At 36.1% G+C, this 24066-nt stretch overlaps 1 protein-coding gene across 1 annotated transcript in view; it reads right to left on the bottom strand.

The window, feature by feature from the left end:
* The window catches only part of LOC150097089 (myosin-14-like), a 1147103-nt gene extending 1126628 nt beyond the window's left edge, over positions 1-20475 (bottom strand). The window contains exon 1 of the mRNA XM_090407039.1: positions 19905-20475. Within this exon, the coding sequence (XP_090263165.1) occupies positions 19905-20258 (354 nt within the window). The 5' untranslated portion in view covers positions 20259-20475. The remainder of the gene's footprint in view (positions 1-19904) is intronic.
* Positions 20476-24066: the final 3591 nt, after the last annotated feature.

A 24066-nucleotide genomic window follows, 5' to 3' on the forward strand; every position in this document is an offset into this window, starting at 1 on the left:
ATATTGAAGAATCAGATTCTGGAAGTGAGCAAAAGTTAAGTGCAAGTAAGAAAGCAAAATAGCAGCCTAATCACAAATATAATGAAAGTTATTTAAGCTTTGGTTTCACTTGGGCCGGAAGTAAAGATCATCCTTTGCCGCTATGTTTAGTATGTGGATGTAAAATGGCAAATGAATCATTGCTTCCTAGTAAATTGAGTAAACATTTTAAAACTATACACTCTAATTTACAAGATAAATCTGTAAGTTTTTTCAAGAGATTGTCTGAACAGCAAACAAAAGTGGCAAATTCTTTTAAAAGTATAATGACTGTTTCTGATAAAGCTCAAATCGCTTCTTATCAAGTCTCAGAACTGATAGCAAAAAATATGAAAGATCATACTTTAGGGGAGTCACTTATTTTTCCTGCATGCAAAAAAAAATGGTCATGACAATGCTAGGAAATGAAGCAGCAATGAAAATAAGCAAGATTCCTCTGTCCAACGATAATACAGTTCACAGGCGTATTATAGAAATGTCTTCCGATATCAAGAAAAATGTATGCAGTAATAAACTTCAGTATTCAAATTTTGCATTGCAAATTGATGAGTCAATAGACATTACCAACAAGGCGCAACTCTTAGCATTCGTCCGTTTTATTAATGAAGATCAAATAGTAAATCAGATTCTTTTTTGCAAAGAATTAAGTGTGTCTACAAAAGGTGAGGACGTTTTAAACATTTTGAATAGCTATCTTGATAAATGGCAGTTAACATGAAAGTCGTGTGCAGGCATTTGTACAGATGGAGCCCCTTCCATGGTAGGCTGTGTTAAGGGCCTTACATCTTTTGTAAAAAAACAAAATGAGAATGTTATCATAACTCACTGCTTTCTTCATAGGGAGGCCTTGATAGCAAAAACATTGGGAGAAAAATTAAGAGAAGTTGTAGATCAAGTTGTTAAGATGGTAAACTTTATTAAAACAAGACCTGTCAAATCGCGTTTATTCGAAAAGCTTTGTATCAATATGGATTCACAACACAGACGGCTGCTTTTACACACTGAGGTGAGGTGGCTGTCAAGGGGGAAAGTACTTACCTGTGTACATGAGCTACGACAAGAACTTCTTACGTTTTTTGAAGAGATGAAACAATTACATTTTTGTAACCTCCTTCGGTGCGAATTTTGGATTGCCAGGTTACAGTATTTGGCCGATATATTTTAGTAGCTCAATATTTTGAATACTAGCACGCAATGGAAAGAAGAAAATATTCTCACATCCACTGACAAAATGAAAGCGTTTCAGAGAAAACTACAGATTTGGAAAAGAAAAGCTGTTGAAGGTAATTTGGAAATGTTTCCATTGGTAAGTAACACTTGCATAAATGAAACACTTCCAATAATAGTTGAACATTTAACAAGTTTAGAAGAAAAATTGAGTTCTTATTTTCCATCACTTAACACTGAACAATACGATTGGATTAGAAACCCATTTATGGAAACTTCAAGTGATTTTGGTTTAACATTAACAGAAGAAGAAGAACTGGCAGCTATATCCACTGATCGTGGATTGATGATTAAACATAAGGAATTGTCTCATGAAGCCTTTTGGATTTCTATAAAAGAAGAATATGTGTGAATATCTAAAAAAGCTTTGAACGTTTTACTACAATTTTCAACATCATATTTATGTGAATTAGGATTTTCTACCCTCACCACAATTAAGTGTAAAAAGAGAGGAACTCTTCAATGTATTGACGAGGAAATGAGAATTTGCCTTTCAAATATATGCCCAAACATTGAAGCAATCGCTAGGACACATCAGGCTCATGTTTCTCATAAACACAAGAATGAATAAACTTAAGGTATGTTTCATCTTATTTTTTTGTTTATCGCATTATTTTTTTTTTGTAATATTTGACTTAATTATTATAACATATTTCTCAGAAATTTGTATATAGTGCGCCTACAATTATTTGTAGGATTTTAAATGCGCCCCGACTTCAAAAAGTTTGAGAACCACTGCTCTAGATAATTGAAATAACACACAAGTATTTATTTCAACAAATGATCATTATTTGAAGATGAATGAATAATTGTATTAATTAAATATTGTTGTTGGAAGTTTCTTGAAGTGTTTTCACTTGGTTATACTATAAATTAAAGATACCAAGAAATTATATACTTGGTTTAATCCTTTATCCAAGTGTAAGCAAACAATGTTTGTGCCTAAAGTATTTTCAGGACTGGGGCAACTCATGTTAAGGGTGATATGACTTCACATCACTTGCCTTAGTATCCCATAATGCAAAGCACACCTCCTTGCAGACATGTATAATGCTATGCATTATGGGAAGGGTCACTACCCAGACTGGTTTTGACCTTTATTGAGGTCTCTTCAGCGGGAGCCAGATCCAGAGGTGATACTAAGGTTTAAATAATGCAGAAGTCATATCTTCATATACGAGTTGCCAAATTGTATTATTTTCAGTAAATCTAGTCTTCCAAACATACATTGACATGGAAAACTATCGGCATAGATGAATCTCCTTCTCTACCAGGAAGTACAACACTGTACTTATTCTTACATATTCCCTTCCTCTTCAATTCCTATATCAATTATTCAATTTGCAGGCTCAAATATCCCAAAGTATTGTTCCCCAAGAAAATATGCACACTATTCAGTCAGGCTAAATGTAACAGTAAAGATGAAAGATATTTTTAAATCTGTCTCCCTTCTCTTATAAAAAGAATTTAGATATTTAAGCTATAGAGAAATCTGACATCACTTTAAACATTCAGAACCTTGGTAGGTATGAAAGCAGTTTTTTTTAAATAAATAAAATGGATATTGGTCATCAAAGTACAATAATATGATTGCCTCTTATAATAAAGTGACATGAGCAGTTGATGAGGGAAAGGCAAAAACTGCCAATTTTTTTTGGATTTTACAAAGGCATTTGACAGGGTGCCACATGATAAGCTGATATTTAAGTTGTAGCACATGGGTTTAGATGTCGGGTTAGTCAACTGGATTCAGTATTGGCTGTCTGATAGGTATCAGAGAGTTGTGTATGGTGGGGCAATATCAAGGAAGCAGAAGGTTATAAGTGAGGTTCCACAGGACTCAGTACTGGGACCTGTAATGTTTAACTTTTATATCAATGACATTGTCAATGGATTACAAGAGGATATTTAGTTGTTTGTAGATGATGTGAAGCTGGGAAGGGTTATCAGTAATAGTGCAGATGCGGCAGCCCTGCAAGAGGATTTGAATAAACTAGGGATACATTGATTGGAGGCTGCATATTCGATTGGAGGAGCTGTACTGGAGGAAATAGGGGAGACAAGAGATCTGGGGATGATGATTGATAGAAAACTGAAATTCAGGGAGCATATTGCATAAGTGGTGAAGATAACCCAGAGGATTGCTGCAATACTGAAAAGGATGCTGACCTGCAGAGATAGAAGAGTTATCATTCCATTGTATAAGACTCTGATCAGACCACACTTAGACTACTGTTCTCAAATTTGGTCCCCGGGATTTCGAGGGGATAAATTAACTGTGGAACGGTGCAGAGGCAGATAACAAAGATGGTTTCAGGACTGTACAATATTAATTATGAGGATCGGCTGAGGGAATGTGTACCGCAGAGTTAGGTGGATAGAAGAAGGAGAGGTGATATGATCGAGACTTCTAAACTGTTGAGAGGCAGTTACAGGGTGGACACCGGGAGTTCTTTCACTTGATGGAGCAGCAGGAAGGAGCGATGACAAGGGGCCATCCCTGGAAAGTGCAAAAGGAAGCTGTGAGCAAGCGGGTGAAGAGTGGTTTCTTTGCATGGAGGGTGGTAGAATCATGGAATGCATTGCCTGATAGAGTGGTGAGAGCAAGAACGGTCAATGAGTGGTATGATAGACTTTGTGTTTCTTAGGAAGGCCCTCCCGCTATGAGTCTCTTGACTCCATGGAGGCCTGAATAATAATAATAATAATCTAGTCTGCTTAAGGCATATTCTAATACAGTAAAACCTCGATATAACAAACTAATTTGGACGAGGGGCGTCCATTAAATCTGAAAGTCCGTTATATAATAAAGTAGATTTTCCGAATGTGCATGTTAAAAAATTGACAGATTAGCTAATTTAGTGTTTTACTTATGTAGAAACTTTCATATAATTAAAATTAAATACTGTATCTATGTAAAGTTTAATTTCACATAAACGTTTTCCTGTAATTCTCTTTCTTCTTATTCCCTTTTTGAACAAGATTATCTGATAGCATTCTTCCAACTCTTTGGTACATCTTTCTCTTTTACATTTTATTACAGATTTTTTTTTTAGTTTTTTGTATTGATATTTCTCATGCTGCTTTCTTCATCTCTATTGGAAGAAAGCAGCATGAGATTTCCATCTTCTCCTGGCATTTTATTATTTTGCATGTCTTCACTGAACTTTATTATTTCTTGGACAGTTTCTTCTTCTTCCTGTTATTCTGGCTTCCACATAATAGTGTTTTAAACAGTGCTTGTGGTGTGTGTGTCCTCGAGAAATTTTCAAGATAGCTTTCTCAAGCAACATGTAGCAGCACCAAATAAGCAATCAAGGCCAATGAGTGCTAGATTTGATCAGAGTATCAGAAGGTGTCTCAGTTAATGTGACCATTTGCCACCTGTTGGTGACAGTGATCATGGCATACTGACTTGGGAAATAGCCTACTATATGGATGTTCCAATTAGGTCAGGTTACATGCTGAGCTAAAAGGTTGAAAATTATGATAAACTCAGGAGAATACTATCTTTGGTCCCATTTACCATGGCATCAGTTACTGAATAGAAAGAATATCAGCAATGCATGGATAGTTTTGAAAAGTGCTTAAATGAGACAATATCTAAATGTGTCCCTAGAGTCTGAAGAATAGAGTCAGAGTGAAATAGATGTGCAATCTTATAAAGTAAGAGATCCATAAGATGTGGAAGGAATACCGTAAAAGTAAGAGTTAGAGGAGTAAAATATAAAAAGCGCAGATTAGAAATGTTACGAGTACTGTACAGAGAGCTAAGTTGGAGTATGAGAAGAAATTGGCTGAACAGGCTAAAGGTAATCCAAAAGAATTTATTTGTTATGCTTCAAATTAAAAGAAAAGAAAATGAATGTGGAAGAATAGCTTTAGTAAATGCATTCAAATAATAAGTGCTCACTTCGCTAAGATCTATCAACCTGGTGGATATAACACAGCGCACATTGCTACCATTACATTGGATGAAGACAGAGAGATGCATGAGTAGAAGGTTCTAGAGTCATTGCATAACCTTGGATAAGAATTCGACAATAGGGTCAGATGGGATATCAGCATGTATGCTAAAGAAATGTTCTGTTGAACTGGCCAGGCCTTTAACATATTTGTGTAATTTGAGTCTCAGCTCAGGAAAGATATCATTATTATTACTTAAATTAAGGGGATATTAAATCCCACATAGTTTTAAAACCGAATAAGAAACTCAAAGATTGGAATCAGAGAGTTTCTTGCCGAATATAGTAAACTATAAAGTATCGGCGACACTAGCGTTAGCCAATGCAAGTGATCCTAGTACGTAGTACAATACCGGGGCAACTCGTTGCAAAAGTTCAGATCGCTAACGCTAGTGTCGCCGATACTTTATAGTTTACTATATTCGGCAAGAAACTCTCTGATTCCGATCTTTGAGTTTCTTATTCGGTTTTAAAACTATGTGGGATTTAATATCCCCTTAATTTAAGTAATATTTTCATTGCCGAAATGAAGCTTATTAGCTCTTTATACTTAAGTATCATTATTATTATTATTAACATCTGAGTCCATGGTGCCAAAGGACTTATCAGGAGAAGTCTATGTTCTCTCGTGCAAAAGATCATCAAACCATGCCTTAAATCCATTCACAGTTTCTGCATCACCACACTTTCGGGCAATGCATTTCACCACCAACCATTCTCTATGCAAAGAACCTGCTTCTCTCCACCTTGCTCACCCCTCCATATACAACTTCCAGGGATGGCCTCTAGTTCTGTACTCTATGAAAAATCTCCTCTACATTAATCTAACAACAATCCCTCCTCAACTTATATGTCTCAATCATATTCCCTCTTCTTCTTCTGTTCACAAGGCTTTGTAAGTTGCATTCCCTCAATCTCTCCTCGTATCTGACATTCCATAGACCCGACACTAACTTAGTAAACCTTCTCCAGACATTCTCCAATATATCCTCATCCCTCTTGAAAACGAGATAACCAAATCTGTGCACAGTAGTCAATATATGGCCTGATCGAAGTCTTACACTATGGAACCATAATCTCTTTGCTTCTACATGTCAATGTCCTTCTTATTATTGCCATCATCCGTTGGGATGTTCTTGCTATCTTACGATCTCATAGGAATGAAAAGAACTTATGCCAATCTCATTGCATAAAGTTGATATAAAGAGTAATGTGTTAAACTATCGACTATCAATATCTCTGGAGTGAATGTAAAGATTTTAGAAAAGTTGATAAGAACACAAATGGTGACATACATTTAGGAGGTAAAAGTTAATATGAAACAAAGCAGACAGGGCAATCTAAAGAAGTATTTTAGATTATTGCTAATTAAAGGAAAGGAGACTTTAAAAGAATAAGTTATAATAGTAATAATTTTAAAAAATAATGGACAATATTATTTTTAGCTTTTCAGCTTGGTAAGGCTGTTGTGAATGATATAGCAGAGGAAATATGTGGTTGGCAAGGTATATAAAGATATATCACCTTAATAAAAATAAGATGCTGTAACAAGATAAAATTTCAACAAAAGTGTTAGGGGGAAAAAGTATACTGCAATGTACACTTAATCTTGGTTGTTCCATAAGTCATAGAAATTATTATCTTAATATAGTTAGTATATTACATTATCATACTAAGAAGAAGAATAATGTTATGGACTGTATTCTAGTTGCCAACCACAGAGGAACTTATTTCTCTAGGACTTTTTCTGGCTAGTTCCCACAAAATGAATCTTTAGCACAGGTAAACAGGGTTTTCTTTAGAAAAACCTAAAGTTGTTCAAAGAATTTACTATAGAACTGAACGTGCACTATTTCAGACATAATATATATGTTGGATTTAAAGCTGTAAGATGATAGCACTTATCTGCCATAATCTCTCTCTCCCCTAAAAGCACTGATTCATTGATAGCTTTGAGCACACTGTCAACAGTGGTTGAAAGGACAGTGATGGCAGGGCTAAACAAGATCCACCTACTTCTCGGAATAATACTAAAAATTTTCCATGGAATAAAATACATTGTAGGACAGGATTTATTTTATTTATTTTACTAAGAAGAAATCAGTACAGTTTCTATTTTGTGTGCCCACAGTACTTTAGAAAAGAGAACCATGCTTCTGCACTGTAGAAGTGCACTGGTAACCTTTTGCCCACTACACAAGTATCATTTATATTATAATACCAAACCTGATGTAGTCAACAGGCTCATCACAATAGGTCTGACTTAACGAGTGATATATATAGTCTAATACTCAGAATAATAACACGGCGCATCAGGGCATCGCCTCAGCGGTGGATGAGGGGGGGGGGGTGATTGGTGGCGCTACTTTGTAGGCCTCGTGGCTAGGTCCATGGGACCCATTAACCAACGACAGCTGCGGTCCTCCATTAATATTGGGAGTTGGATGGTTCTGGCGACCCATTCCATAAAAAATGCTGCTGTGTAAAGCATCATGTCTACACAGAAAAGAATTAAAGCCCGAGTAGTCTCAATATGGAACAGTGGTGTCAGGGTGATATAGCAGGGCCTGCGGTATAGTCAGTCCGTGACTGCTATAAAGCAACAACGCAGAAATTGCTTGAATGTTGCTACTTGGAATGTAAGATGATTGAATAAATGCGGGAAATTGGCTAATGTGGTGAGAGAGATGGAGAGATTGAATATTAGTATACTAGGAATAAGTGAAACTTTTTGGAAAGGATCATCAGATTTTGAGTCGAAACTTCCAAATGGCAAGATATATAAAATATATACATCAGGTGGTGAAATATCAAGAAGAGTTGTAGCGTTTATTGTAGAAAAGAAAACTAATAAAAACATCATCCATGTAATCAAAAAATCAGATAGAGTAATGGCAATTCTAGTGAAATCTAAACTTAGAGATATGCTGATCATTCAAATATATGCTCCTACAGAACAGAATGAGGAAGCAGAAATAGATATCATGTATGATGAAATAGAATGGTGTATAAAGGAAGTCGGAGGCAAGAAAGATCAAGTTATTTGTGCTATGGATAACTGGAAAGCAAAAGTTGGATCAGAGAGAACATCTACACACGTGGATCCATTTGGACTACGAATTCGAAATGAGAGAGGACAAAAGCTGATTGATTTCTGTAACAAGCACAATCTCATCATAACTAACCCTTATTTTGAGCAAAAACCAACAGCAAGATACACATGGGAAAGTCTGGATGAAAGATACAAAAATCAATTAGACTATATTGTAGTCAGTAAACGTTACTTCAATGGAATACGAAACTCAAAGATGATGCCAAGTGCTGACTGTGGATCTGGTCATACACTGGTCTTAATGAAGATGAATATTTGCCTGAAAACAATAAAATTTAAAAGAAGTCAACCCCCTAAAATGGGATCTGCAAATGATACAAAATCCAATAATAAAATCAAAATTTAATGAAAATATTTCAGAACTGCTGTCTGCACAGTTGCAAAACGAAAATGAATCCTCTCGGTGGAATAGACTACAAGCAGCTATCATAACATCTGCTAACCACATCAATAAACATGAAGAAAGAAAGAAAAAAACATGGATAACTCAAGAGGTAATCAACCTTATTGATGAAAGAAGAACATGGAAAAGAGGAGCAAATGAAGAAGAAAGGTTAAGATATAAAACTTTGGATAAAAGAATCAAACAGTTATGTAAAAGATTGAAAGAAAATTGGATAAATAGGCAGTGCACTGAGAAAGAAGAATTACAAAATAGGAACAAAACCAGAGAAGCATTCCTGAAAGTCAAAGAACTTAATGGAAAAACAAAACGTACACAGTCTAATAACATCAAGGACAAAGATGGAAACATACTCATTGATAAGGAAAAGATAAATGGAAGATGAGTGGAGTACTTATCAGATCTCTATGATGATGATAATGGTAACATGTTAGATGATTCATGACACCTCAAGTTAAACGTAACAACAGATACCACTCTACCCACAAGAAAAGAGGTACAACATGTAATTAAGAATCTTCCTAATAATAAATCCCCTGGGTGTGATAATATTCTGGCTGAGCTGCTGAAAGCTTTCACTGGCAACAGGGCCGGATTTAGACTTGCTGAGGCCATAAGCTATACAAAACCCAGAGACCCCCTACTGTTTTAAATTACATCAGTTGGTCTTGGAAAAATTTTAAATATATACGCCTTTTTAATATATGAAAATATATTGTCTTTTAATTTTTATTTAAAAAATAATAAAGTAGGCATTTACAAAATCACAGAAATAATTATATAATTAAAGGGTTTTAAAAACGACAAATAAGGCTCAAAAAAAAAAAAGAAGACAAAATATCTCAATCACTTTTACAATGCACCAAAATTATTTTAATGTTATATTTTGTATATTTTAAATTATTTAGAAATTATCATTGTGATATGTCTGACTTCATTTGAGTGATTTTTCTACAAATATTTTTTTACCAATTTTTATATTTTTTTGTTTTTTTATTTGAGGCCCTAAGCTGTAGCTTTTTTAGCTTATATGTAAAATATACGTAAATTTTATCCGTACATCCTAAATAGTTGTTATTATTACACTGACTAGCAATAATAACAACTATTTAGTGGAATCCATTCAGGACATCTATAAAACAATACAATTACCTGAAGTTTTTACAACAGCTATCTGCATACCAATTCCAAAGAAACATAATGCACAAAATTGTGAGGATTACAGAACTGTGAGCCTAATATCCCATACATCTAAAATTATTTTAACCATCGTTAACAAACAAATTGAAAGAGTCATAAACAGTGAATTGAGTGAACAACAAAAAGGCTACAGAAGAGGAATGGAAACCATTAATGCTATCCTGGAAAATACTAATAGAAAGATCACTTGCATATGCTTCATAGACTTTCACAAGGCTTTTGACCGGGTAAAACATAATAAAATGCTCAATATTTTAGATAAATTAGACATAGAAGATCATGTACTTAAGATTATAAAAATGATTTACACCAAACAGAAAATGCAGCTGTTTAACTCTGAGACTTCTGAAGTAAAAATAAAAAGAGAAGTTAGACAAGGTTGTATCCTCTCACCAAATGTATTTAATATCTATAGTGAGACAGTGATGAAAAAGACTGAAAAACAAAAAACAGGAATTAGTATCAATGGTATAAAATACAACAATCTTAGATATGCTGATGATACCATTCAAATAGCAGAAAACAGAAACAAATTAATCAAATTACTGCAGCTACTAATTGAAGAAGGTAAATAATTTGGATTAGATATTAATGCAAAAAAAAAACAAATTTATGAAAATCTCCAAAGAAAGCAGATCCGAGCCAGAAATATTCATAAACAATATGAAAATTGAATATACAACGGAATACAAATATTTAGGCACCTACTTTACTGCAAATGGAAAGCAAGATAAAGAAATAAAAATAAGAACAGCCATAGCTAAAGATGCATTCTGGAAAAATAAAGACCTGCTCAAAAGTTCTGTGAGTATCGAGACAAAGAAAAGAATGATAAGAACATTAGTGTGGCCAATTTTCACATATGGAAGTGAGACCTAGATATTCAAGAAGAGAGTAAGGAAACAGATAATGGCCTTTGAAATGTGATGCTATAGGAGAGCTCTGAAAATCCCATGGACAGAACATGTGACAAATAAAAAAAAATGTCCTACAGAGAATGTAAACACAGAGATCTTTATTACAGGAAATGATCCAGAGAAAGATGAGATTGGCAGGACATGTACTGAGAGTTTTAGCAGGACAGAGGATACTAACAGTTTTAGAAGGAAAAATTATGGGAAAAGGATCAAGAGGCAAAAAACAAAGAACATGGCTTGAAGATATAAGATCATGGACAGGTTCACGTGGCTATGCAGATACAAAACGGAAAGCCACCAACAGAGAGAACTGGAAGGACATGGTGCTGCATCCTCTCACTGAGGAAGCTACATGAAGAAGAAGAATACCCAGAAGAAGATGATGATGATGTGGAAAGAATATCGTGAGACTAAGAGTGAGAGGAGGAGTTACAAAATACATAAAACACAGGCCAGAATAGTAACAGGTATTGTGCAGAAATTATTATTATTATTATTATTAAACAAGACCTCATGGAGTCAAAGACTCATCTAGGAGGTAATTGAAATTGGTAAAAGAAATTGGCTATGCAGGCTAAACACAATCCAAATGTATTTTCTCATTATGCCACAAATAAAAAGAAAATGAATGTGGAAGAATAACTTTTACTGAATGCAGATGGTACTCTAGTGTCAGAAGCTAATGAGATTGTTCAGGTAATGAGTACTCATTTTGCTAAGATAAATCAACCAGGTGTATGTAACTTAGTGCAGAGTGCTGCTGCTACATTGGATGAAAAGTTAGAGGCACATGAAACTGAGGTTGAAGAGAGAGCAGTTGCATAACCTGGATAAGAATTTGTCAATAGACACAGATGGAATATCAGCATGTTTGCTAAAAGAATGGTCAACCAAATTGGCTAATTTTGCCAAAAAAATCAGCAAAAACACATCAGTTTTTGTGCCACAAGGTTGGTGCAAAAAACTGATGTCTCTAACTACTAACCTATCAGTATCTCTGGTGTGGTAGTAATGAAGATTTTAGAGAAGTTGGTAAGAACTCACATACAGAAATGGGTAGATAAACAATTTAAGATATCTCTTCTTGGAATTACCATGACATCAAGCCTCTCCTGGCAAACACATCACAACATTGCATCCTCACTTCTAAAAAACTAGGATTTCTCTTTCACTCAAGATGTTACTTTACCCCTGAACAGTTGTTAACTTTATACACTGCTTTAAACTAAACATATTTGGTTGTTTTATAATTAAAATACAAACTTATTTAATACTGACCATTTACAAACAAACTTACATTATAGCCTACCAGTTTTGCCAGCAAACTGCCTGGCTTTTTCAAGGCATTTACGGAAAGACATAAAAACTAGTAAATGCAAATTGAAAGGAACATAAAAAACGTTGTAAACCAAGAGAACACTAAAATCCTCACATCCTATCACTCCAAGACTATATGGGACACCTAAAATACATAAAAAGGATATACCTCTCAGTCCAATTGTTGATGGAAGATCATCACCAACCTACCGTTTGGCAAAACATCTTGCAAACTTATTAAATAATAAAATAAGATCAACAGAATCCTATATCAAGAATAGTCAACATTTTGTAAATAAATTCCAAGCCATTAAGATTGCACCAACAGACATGCTAGCCAGTCTAGATGTTGTATCCCTTTTCACCAACGTACCAGTAGAAGAGGTAATAAACATCATCCAAGATCTCTTTCCTCTAGACATCACACAGATGTTTAGACACTGCCTTCAATCTAATTTCTTCAAGGTTAACAACACCATATACCATCAATTAGAAGGCCTAGCAATGGGATGCCCACTATCACCATCTTGTGCAGACCTTTTCATGGAAAAACTTGAAAAAGAAATTCTCTCCACAATCTCCCCTAGATCATCTACATGGTGGAGATATGTTGACGATATCTTCATTATATGGCAAGACAGCTTAGAAAACCTAAAATCGTTTGTGGATAAAATCAACTCAATACATAACAAGATAAAATTCTCTGGAAGTGGAAAACAACAACCAACTGCATTTTTTAGACATCTTGATAAAGAAACAATCAAATAGTGTCAAATTATCTATTTACAGAAAGCCCATAGATACTGGAAGATATCTTCATTATACTTCAAACCATCACAAGGCACACAAACTGAGCATTATCCACATGTTGAAATATAGGGCTAGAAAGTTTATATCAGAAGAGGAGGATACACAGACCGAACTCTCACTAATAGCCAACACATTATCACAAAATTGATATCCTCAAAACATCATCAAAAAATATCTATATGGTGACAACCCCAGACAAGAAGAATCATGCTCCCAGCACATTTCTACTGTAGTGATCCCTTTCGTGAAGTCATTTTCTTATCAAATAGCCAGAATACTAAGAGCCTACAACATCAGAGGAGTGGTCTTCAAACCAACCACCAGCATCAGACAAGTTTTAAGATCCCCAATAGATAAGGTGCCATTCTACAAATATCCAGGAGTATATTACATTCCTTGCTCCTGTGGTCTTGCCTACATCGGACAAACTTCATGGAGTTTAGAAATCAGATAAAAAGAACATGTTGGTGATGTAAACCACAACAGAAGTATCTCTTTTGGATTAGCACATCATTTCTGTATGTCTAACCACACGACAGAGTGGCAAAACAGCTCCATGCCATATCTGGATGACGACTACAGACATTGTTTATTCAATAAAGCCACAACAGTGTTAATAACCGGGGGAAACCTCAACAGAAATCAGGGTGCAATCCTAAACAGTTCGTGGAAAAACCTTATCCTCTCTCTAAATCAATCTGAACTACAGCTAGCCAGTAATCACATTACACATTTACACAAACATGCATGCATGATAATAAGTTGATAATAATCTGTCCAGTGGGCAGAGAGCGCTTGACCTAGTAATTGCAACTGAGAACGTGGCTGTAACGAACATGATCATGTTGCCACCAATTGGTGAGAGTGACCATAAGGTCATGACTTGGAAGGTGGCTAAAGGAGTGGAATTTACAATTAAGACAAGGTACATGTGGAATTACAAGGCTGATAAGTATGACAAGCTTAGGAGTGTGCTTGGCTCAGTGCCATGGCATGTAAAACTGCAAGGGCTGGATGTCGATAGTGCATGGGAGGTGGTTAAGAAGTGTTTGCAGGAGGCAATGGTTGACTGTATACCAAGAGTCCAAATAATAAATCAAGTAGGGGTTAAATGGATGAATAACACTATTAAGCTTGAGCTGCAAAAAAAGAAACAATTGTGGGGAGAATTTAAGGAGAAAGGTGACCAGCAGGTGGAGGAACAGTATAAAGCTCAGGCCAGGATGTTAACAAGGGTGGTAAGAAAAGCAAAAGCGGATTACGAAAGAAAATTGGCCATGCAGGCTAAAAAGAATCCAAACAGTTTTTTCAAGTAAAAGGAAAAATGTTCATGGCAGAATGATCTTAAAAAATGCTGAGGGTAGGGAGGTAACCGAAGCAGCTGATATAGTGGAATTACTGAGCGAGCACTTTGCAAGAGTATGTTATCCAGGTGGTGACATTGCAGGAATGAAAGAACCAACAGCTTATACTGGAATTGTGATGAATGAAGTAGAGGTAACTAGTCTATTACAGAACCTCAATGTCAATACATCTGTGGGATTGGATGGTATACCAGCTCGTGTCGTACGTGAAGTGGCTAAAGAATTGTCAGTGCTCTTGACCATTTTGTTTAATTTGAGCCTCGGATCTGGGTCAGTCCCAAGGGGGTGGAAAGAGGGGAAAATAGTTCCGCTGCATAAAGATGGTTCCAAGGCTGCTGTTGAAAATTACCAGCCAATCAGCATAACAGGAATCATTATCAAGGTCTTGGAGAAAATAATCAAGAGGAAAATACAAGATTAGATAGATGAAAATGGGATACTGTATCGGGGACAGCATGGTTTTGTGAAGGGTAGGTCATGCCTCAGTAACTTGCTCACGTATCATAACACAGTGATGGCTGAACTGGATAAGAGTAATGGGTTTACAGTGATTCTACTGGACCTTGCTAAGACCTTTGACAGGATACCACATGGAATTCTAATCAGTAAATTGCAACATATGGGGATGGATATAGGGTTGGTGAGATGGATAGGAGGGTGGTTGACGGAGAGATATCAGAGAGTGGTTTATTCAGGAGTAGAGTCCACAAGACAGCCTGTGACGGTGTGCCACAAGGATCTGTTCTTGGACCACTGCTGTTTAATTTGTTCATTAATGATATAGGAAAGGATCTGAGAGGAACACTTGATTTGTTTGCAGATGATGCAAAGTTGGGTAGTGCAATAGTAAATGCGGATGATGTCAAAATTTTGCAAGATGATTTGAATAGATTGGAGGTCTAGGCTAAGGAGAATGGATGTCAATTTATTGTGGCAAAATGTAGGGTTATACATTTTGGGGTGAAAAGATTAGCAGCAGTTTACTACAATGGTGGACCTGTACTCCAGGAAATTGATGAGGCATGAGATTTAGGAGTGTTTGTGGATAAGGAGTTGAAGTTTAGGGGGCACATTGCAAAAGTGACCAAATCAGCTCATCAAATCACTTGGTTGCTGAAGAATAGGTTGACAAGCAGAGACACGGTTATTGTTCCTCTGTATCAAGCCTTGATAAGACCCCATCTCAACTACTGTGCCCAGATTTGGTCACCTAGGTTTCTTCTTGATGGGGAGGAGGTTGAGATGATCCAGAGGCGAGTGACCAAGATGATAGCAGGTCTGTGGAATGAACCTTATGAGAACAGGTTGAGGATTTGTGGGTTGCAAAAATTGGTTGCTAGACAGAGGAGAGGAGATAATTGAGACATTCAAATTACTGAAGTGTTTCTATAAAATTAATTCAGAAGATATTTTTGAGAACAGAGCTGGTTGTTGGAGGACTAGGGGACATCCATGGAAACTGGGCAAAATGTTAGAGCTGGGTTCTTTACTTTTAGAGTGGTGAATGAGTGGAATGGGCTGCCAGAGTCTGTGGTGGATGCTGTGACAGTGAATGAGTTTAAGGTGAGGTATGATAGATACTGTATGAATGTCGAATGGTTGTGAATGAATATGATTTGGGGCCTCCCTCGATGAGTCTAATGACTCCCTGGAGTTGCCTGTAATAATAACAATAAATAAGAACAAGTCCTCTCTGTCACGCGAACATGTAACCTTAGCTACTAGTTGGTTTACAACGTTTTTTTATGTTCCTTTCAATTTGCATTTACTAGTTTTTATGTCTTTCCATAAACGCCTTGAAAAAGCCAGACAGTTTGCTGCCGAAACTGGTAGGCTATAATGTAAGTTTGTTTGTAAATGAACAGTATTAAATAAGTTTGTATTTTAATTTATACACTGCTCTGACATATGTGGTGGGGCCCCTAAAAGCTCTCTCAAAATGCTTGACTCAATACAGTAATTAGACTTATTAATGACCCATCTCTTACCAACTCACTCCCCCACACTTTTGCACAGGCATTTAATTTCTGTGTACTGTAAAAATATTTCCATGGAAAATGTTCATCTGAAATAGCATCAATAATTCTTCCACTTGGTATTACGTTCGTTGAAACACGTGCAGTTGTTGCTCAACATCCCTTCACAGTGCACCTTGAAACCCACAGAACAAGTTTCTTTTAGAATATAAACACTTGACTTTTTGGAATGATAAGATTTCCAGCATCATATTATATTAGCAGGGTTATGCTACAGGAAACTAATGAGGCTAGGGATCTTGACATAGGGATAGGAATTTGAAGTTAAAAATCACGTAGAAAAAATTGCAAATACAAATGAGAGAAGAACTGCGATGTTGAAGCGAACCTTGATATGTAAGGATAATGAAGTCATTTTGCCTCTTTATAAGGCATATAATAACACTGCATCTGAATTATTGTGCATAGTGGTTCCCAACTTGGTTCCCAGGTTCCAAGGGGATAAAAAAGTTGTGGAGATGGTACAAAGAAGAGTTACAGAGATTATATTGGAATTATGATATTTAGGTTGTGAGGACAGATTGTGAGTATGTGGATTACAGAGATTGTGGTTAACAGGAGAAAGAGAAGTGATATGATAGAAGTCTATAAACTTCTGAATGGTGTTATAGGATGCTGTCTGATGAAATTTTTCATTATATAGGTGCAGAGAGAAGGTGGCATCCATGGAAGTTAAGTTTGTTTGCAGTCAAGAAAGGAGTAAGAGTTAGTTTTGTCTCTCACAGAGCAGTGAATGAGTGGAATAATTCTCCCTTAGGGGGTAGTGAGTGCATCTAGTGTGAATGAATTTAGGGAAGGTATGACAGTGGTTTGAGCGATATATAGCCTCTCTCAATGAATCCTTGACTTCCTGGAATTCTCAGATAATAATAAATCTTAAACTCATCTCCACTCCCAGTATTCACAACACATTCTGGGAATGAATTTCACTACTCTCTACTTAAAAGTTCTGCTCATCACTGTCCTCTTCACCATACTTTTACACAACTATGGAAGGTCTCTTGCTCTTCCCTTCTCACCTTCCAATCTATGCATAGTCCTTTCTGTATTAATCTGATAAAATCTTATTGCTAACTTTAAATGTCTGTATCATATCACCTCTTCTGTGTGGCTGGCAATCCAGCAGCCTACACAAATACTAATATTCTGCATATTTAAATGCGAGAGACTGCTATTTAAACAATAAACGACATAATGCTAGAAACTTGTATATCTATCGCATTACTCAAACACAGGAGTCGAAGCTTTAAAATATGCACCAATGCGTTTACTTTTTTTCCCCTCTTCATTTAATGGAAGTGAAATAAATTTATAATTAACAGGTAGTGTCGAATATGAAACATGTCAGTCGTGGAACATTTTTTATTTACAAATGTCTTACATCGCTAATAAATCGCAAACCATAAAATATAAAAATGCAAGTCTTTCAATAATAATGATAAATAAATAAATAATCCAGTTCAAAGAGATGCATTGTCGAAATGAACTCATTCTTTTTATCATAGTATAAGAATCTTTTATTTTATTTATTATAAAGTCTGCAAAAATAATTTGTTATTATTACTTCAGATTCATAGTCGATCGGCTGTTTTTTTTTTTTTTTCTAGTACACTTCACAATTTAAGTTATTGTTTCAAATTTTCGCCATTATACCGGTAAACGATAGCTGGAATTAAAGGTTGACGTCATGAAATGAACTGCGAGTGCGTGCCGACAATACAAAGGGGGCGTTTGAGCTGCAGCACATGGTCGGACAAAGTCTCACTTAAAGTTTGGCACGGTGTTTACATAAACGTGAATTTAGCTGTATATGAGCGAAACTGAAGGCGAATCATGATTAAAGTCAATTGAAGTCGTGAAATAGGATATGATTGGCGGTTTCGGTACTTCGTGCATTATCAGAAATTAAATACAGATGCACTTGCATGTTGGGTATAACAGTATACCCCACTAGAATAACGCATGCATAACTATCCTTTGACCAGAAGAAAAGCATAGGCTGTTTATTTCACTGTGAGTAAATACATTCATCACACTAAGTACAGTATAATAACTTTAGTTTATGCAACAAATAAACCTGCGAATGTGTGTTTCATTCATAACAATGTACCTCCTTTTAATGATAATGAAGAAAGCTGAAATTAGGCCTAAATATTGCTAGTAGGTAGTTTTATTATTACTTGGATCTATAGAAAACCCCAGAGCCCATCGTGGGAAGCTACTCCAAGCTGCACAATTCACAAAATGTATTTTTGCATGATAATCATGTTTGTGTGTTTGCCAATCTTTGTAGAATGGGAAAACTTTACTACTTCAGTATGAAGCCGGCTAAATCATTTTAGTTAAAATAAAATAAAATAAAAAAGCTCAAGATAGTTCACATTACGCCGAAATTGAACCCACTTTTCCACTAAAGACCACACGGCACGACCAATCCCACCGTGAATCGATGTTTATGAATGTCTTTAGGTAAAAAGTGGCCAAGCGTGATCCCCACCCCATTGGGGACCGTTTTACAGTATATACCCCCCCCCCATAAATTCAAGTAAAATTTTAATAGTAATAACGGTGTTTTATAGCTGAGATACAATTTTGCGCTCTTAGGCACTGCCTTCGTTGGCTTTGTGGATTACGATGGGTTCCCTAATCTGCTTACCGTAAGCTTCAAAAGTTACGTTTGCTCTTTTCAAACATGTGTGATCCTCAGCCAACCCGCAGGTTGTGCAGTATTAGTATGCTATATATTTCAAACTTTGCATAAATTCATTCCCATTAAAATAAAAAATACTACTATATGCTGAGCGCAAACCCAATACAGCATGTTTGACATACTATTTAAAACATGTCTAAATATGGTTTAAAACGAAAACAATGATATTATTTTCAGCTCCTGTTAGAGTAAAACGTTAACGCTGTATTGCAAACAGAGTATTATTATTAATTTCAATTATATTTAATACGAACGTCTTGATATGTAGTATCATCTCTAAATTCTTCTAAGCATTGCTAAATTCCTCCAATTTTTCCCTCCCAAGAGCCTTAATATCATCGCTGCATCTTTCCATCTCAATTTAAGTCTTCGATCTTTTTTTTTTTTTTCTGGGCACTGATATTTCTGTACAAGTAATATATAACGCGATATTACTTGTATACACTCGTGTGTACGAAAATTTTACATCTAATCTTTAATGATAAATTGTTGAATTCCATGGTCTTAATTCTAAACTTTATGTATTTTATTGGATTATATCACTTGATAATATTAGCTTTATTAGTATGGTAGATAACTAAGAAACTAGTAACGGAGATTAATCTAAATTTCACCATATTTTTAGTTTTGCAAGTACTGGAAAATCATAATAGCATTTTTTGTACAAATGTTTATTCCGCTTTTAATTCCCAACATGTGAAGTTGCAAAGTTTAGTATATATCATGACTTTTGGGATTTATAAGTTTCTTAAAATATCAAATACATATTTAAAGCTATTCAAACATTTGAAACTGATTACTTACATATATTAGACCTGAATAATAACGATCTTTGAGATTATGAAGAACCGAAGCTTCGTTCAAACACGTTAATTCTGCCATATCTTCAACTTTCGTAAATCTGGGTGGATTCATCTTTTGTACATCATCCTTTGATACAATGCACCGACGACCAGTATCCACTACTTCAACTTCCAGTTCCTCGCCTCGCTCAGCTTTGATGCTGGCGGCGACAAAGCCGTGTGTCTCGTGGGGAACCCACACCAACCTTTTCGCCGTCCATTCTGCTTGTGCTGCCGGATCATTGATGAGTTTTCGGTCAACTACTAAGTACTTTAACTCAGCATCGGAAATATCCATATCTGCTGAATTAGCCATTTAAAAAAAAAAAAAAATAGAGAAATGTTACAAGTAGTTACCGTTAAAAAAGTCACGTGTTGCTCTTTAATGAAACCTCGCGTATAATGCTATAAAAACTGCGCCGTAACTTGACTGAGAGACATTAAACTAAGTTCCTAGCACAAGCACGACAACACACGAGTAATTCATTTGCAGTTCACTTTTAGAACATTTGTACAAAGACAGTCAGCAGCAGTTGGAAAACATGCCACCCAACAGAAACACACGCACGGACGCACTGTTAACAGACGCCCGGCTCGCGCAGCGTGTCACGTGGATAATCCAAGCGCAAATGAGATGCCTCCTGGGTCAAGCATGGAAAACACACTCACCTCACATAATAAACGTGAGTCATCTGTACGTCGACAAGAAGGGTAGCATATCTGTATGCCGATAATGATTTTTAACTCCTTGCTGATGCAACAAAAGTAACACCGGGATTTGGATGCTCCTTTCGCTGAGGATGAAACTTGGTTTAACGTATTCGCTGAGGATTTATTCTCTTGTTATAAATTTAACAAACATTGTTGCGGGTTGATATCATTACATATAGATAAAATTCTATGTAAAGAGTCTTCTTTTATAAAATTAATACAAGCGATTTCGATTAGTTATTCCAGTATTTATTATTATTTGGCTTGATCTTTCCTCGTAAACTTTAAAGATGCACACAATCAATAGAATAAAATCCGGATCTCACTGGCCAAAGCCACTTTTTTTTTAGATTTTTTTTACTTTAAGAGATTTAGTTGCTTCTCTTTTGAATGTTTTAGGCCCTTTCATTGAGCTCTGTAAATTTCCTTTATCCCATATATTTTTTGTTATTTTTATTTTATTTTTTATTTATTTTGCTAATATGTAGCTATTTTTTTGCGAACATAAAGCTCCAACTAGAAAGTCGCCGCACATTTCGCCTGTCCAAAGACACAAACGATCCATTTTTAATTAGGCCCTGAACATCATTATGGTGTGTTGCTCGTTCAGATGATGTAAAAACACCTGCACGGCGTCTTGACCATAACTCCGGAAGACCACAGCGTCCGAGTGTGCCTGTGTGCCTTTCTGATCACTTGGCTGTACAGGATAAGTGTTTTCATAAAGATATTCGCGCACACCAGGAGGAGAGAGAATTCCCCGTTGTTAGCACGACTTTTGTTTGTAGACGGTACATGAAGTTATCTGAATCTATGCATTGCTTCAAGAGTCGCATAAATTTCCAAGACTTTGTCGTCCATTCACTTCCTCTGTCGGAACGTTCACAAAAAAGAGCGATAATGTCCTTGCCATAAGTTAACCTTTCAGAGGCGATACCTTTTTTTTTATATAGTGGAAACCAAATATTCAGTATTCGCTATATGAAGAAGTCGAGTGTGTAAGTCCTTTTATTAATTTAGTCAGACGTTTAATTTTGAATGGAAAAAGCAAGGTATGAAAAAAATTAAATTATTTAAAAGTGTACTTTTCTTGATTTTATGGAAGCAGATTCATCCAAAATTTCACTTGTTTCTAGTTTCTCGCAGATATCACCTTCTATTGCGGTCATTGACGGTCCAACCAGTCTTTCCAGTGAGATACTCGATCTTAGATAAGTATTAATTAACTTCAATCTTGAAAATGATCGTTCGCCACTTGCTACTGAAACTGGAAGTGTCAAAAATATTCGAAGCGAAATTAAATGAATTTTTTCTAAACGTTTTTTCTAAAACGTTTTCTAAATCATTTGCGTATATATATATTTTTTTTCATATATATATATATGCAATATTTTCAGTGTGTCTAAGCTGTAATTATCCTGTATATGATGTCCTTTAGAATTTGTATTTCATTATATAATTCGGTGGCACAAATATCCTTTTCTTCACCATCAGTCAGTGCAACTTGTAAATCATCATCACAGAGTTTTCTTGAAGTGTCCTCATCCATATGAGAAATTTCGTTGAAACTGAATAAAAGGTGAAATATTTAAAGGTGACTTATCAAGAGATCAACAATAATAGTGTTCAATTGGAAAAAAAATGTAACTTAAAAGTTATATTGCGGATCAACTGGCGCTTCGTCCGAACATTCATAACAGAACAATCTTTTCTTACATCTGCGTAATGCACTGGTTTTGAATTCAGGAGAAATTTCTAAATCTAATGCTAACTCTTTTGCCGATTCAAGTACAACATTAAAATTTTCATCGGATCTAAATTCTTCGGTAATTAGTGATAGACATGAGCTACCTATCTCTTATTGGCTACCGGTGGAGATTGAAATGCCCACTCAGTCTCCAGAAAGCTAGATTGAATTTAAAGCCTCACCTGCTCCCTATAAGGAAATAAAAGGCGTTAGCTTATTATTGTTATAAATTCTGGCCAAAATGGAGGGCGCTCATTACGGATTCATCACAATTCGGGTATGGAGTTTTGGTTTGCGTTTGTGTCTTGAAGATCATGTAATTTTGATTCAGTGCTGCTCTTACCAAAACAGTTCAGAGTCCTGCAGCAGTGCCGGTAAGGCTACAACTGCACGGTAAGCCGTTTTTTTTTTTTTTTTTTTAAGGTCCACATTGACAGATATTGAACAGCAGCCAAACGAGACAATGTTTGAAGATGTATATCAGGAATTTATCAGACTGGGCGAACTACTCAACAAAAATTGGCCAGGAAAGGTGAAACTTTATGATTTGTTTCCCCTGGCAAGTGTCACAGACGTTGATGCCGAGATTATGGAAGATCAGTCAGAATCGGCAATCCCCACTACTTCTGATTTTCAAGAAGTCCGCGTACGTAAAAAGCGGAGAACAACAGATGAACCACTCAAAGACAACATAATGGAACAACACGGTCAAGTTTCGGACTCCACTGCTTCTCCCAAAGAAAAGGTGCCTCCGATTATATTACGAGAGAAGCAGAGATGGGCAGCTTTAAGATCAACAATGTCCAACCTACACATTGGCTATGTAAAGGCCAAAAATGTGGATGAAGGAATAAAGATATATCCTACAACGGTGATAGACTACATAAAATTTAAGTGGTCCTCCGTGGCGTCTGCGTAGACATTGATACAGAAGATATAGTTGTTGATCTTAATTTACGGGATCTACCTCCTGTTAAGGTCAGCAGAATGTACAGATCCAACAAATCTCCCATGCCGTTAGTCCTCGTAGAGATCCATAACATATATAAAAATATCTACAACTTGAAAACAATCTGCGGGCTCATTGTCACACCAGAGCCGCTCCGAAAAAGGGCATCTTCCGGGCAGTGCCATAGGTGTCAAAAGTTTGGTCATGCCCAGAAATTATGTAAAGGTGAATTTAAATGTTTGAAATGTGGGGATAGCCACCCAACCAATATCTGCACAAAACCGAAAACAATTCCGGCTAAATGTACCAACTACAGTGTCCCCCATCCTGCTAACTACAAGGGATGCATTCAGCACCCATAAAATAAACGGATGGAATCAGCCAAACAGTCCTCTTCCTCTAGTACAAGAACACCAGAGGCTCAGCGTCCACAGTCAGAGACCTTCAAAGTAGAGTGAACCAAAAGCAAACAAGAAGTTATGCTGACGTGGCCCTTACAAACAAATCAGCTCCTACAAACCTTACAGCTGTTATTACAGCCTCTCTAGCCAACATGCTACAAGTCTTCAGCTTGTCAAACCCTTCAGCAACCTCCACCAAAAGATTTCTCCGTGAAACACAGGTCATCCTCACAGCGCTAATTGATGAGTAGAGACAAACTTATTTCAGCCTCTGCAGATCATTGCATGCAATGCAAATGGCCTAAGAAACAAAATT

This window comes from Typopeltis vanoorti, chromosome 17 (genome assembly GCF_054136105.1).
Source record: "Typopeltis vanoorti isolate ZY-2024b chromosome 17, IOZ_Tvanoo_1.0, whole genome shotgun sequence".
NCBI classification, from domain to species: domain Eukaryota; kingdom Metazoa; phylum Arthropoda; class Arachnida; order Uropygi; family Thelyphonidae; genus Typopeltis; species Typopeltis vanoorti.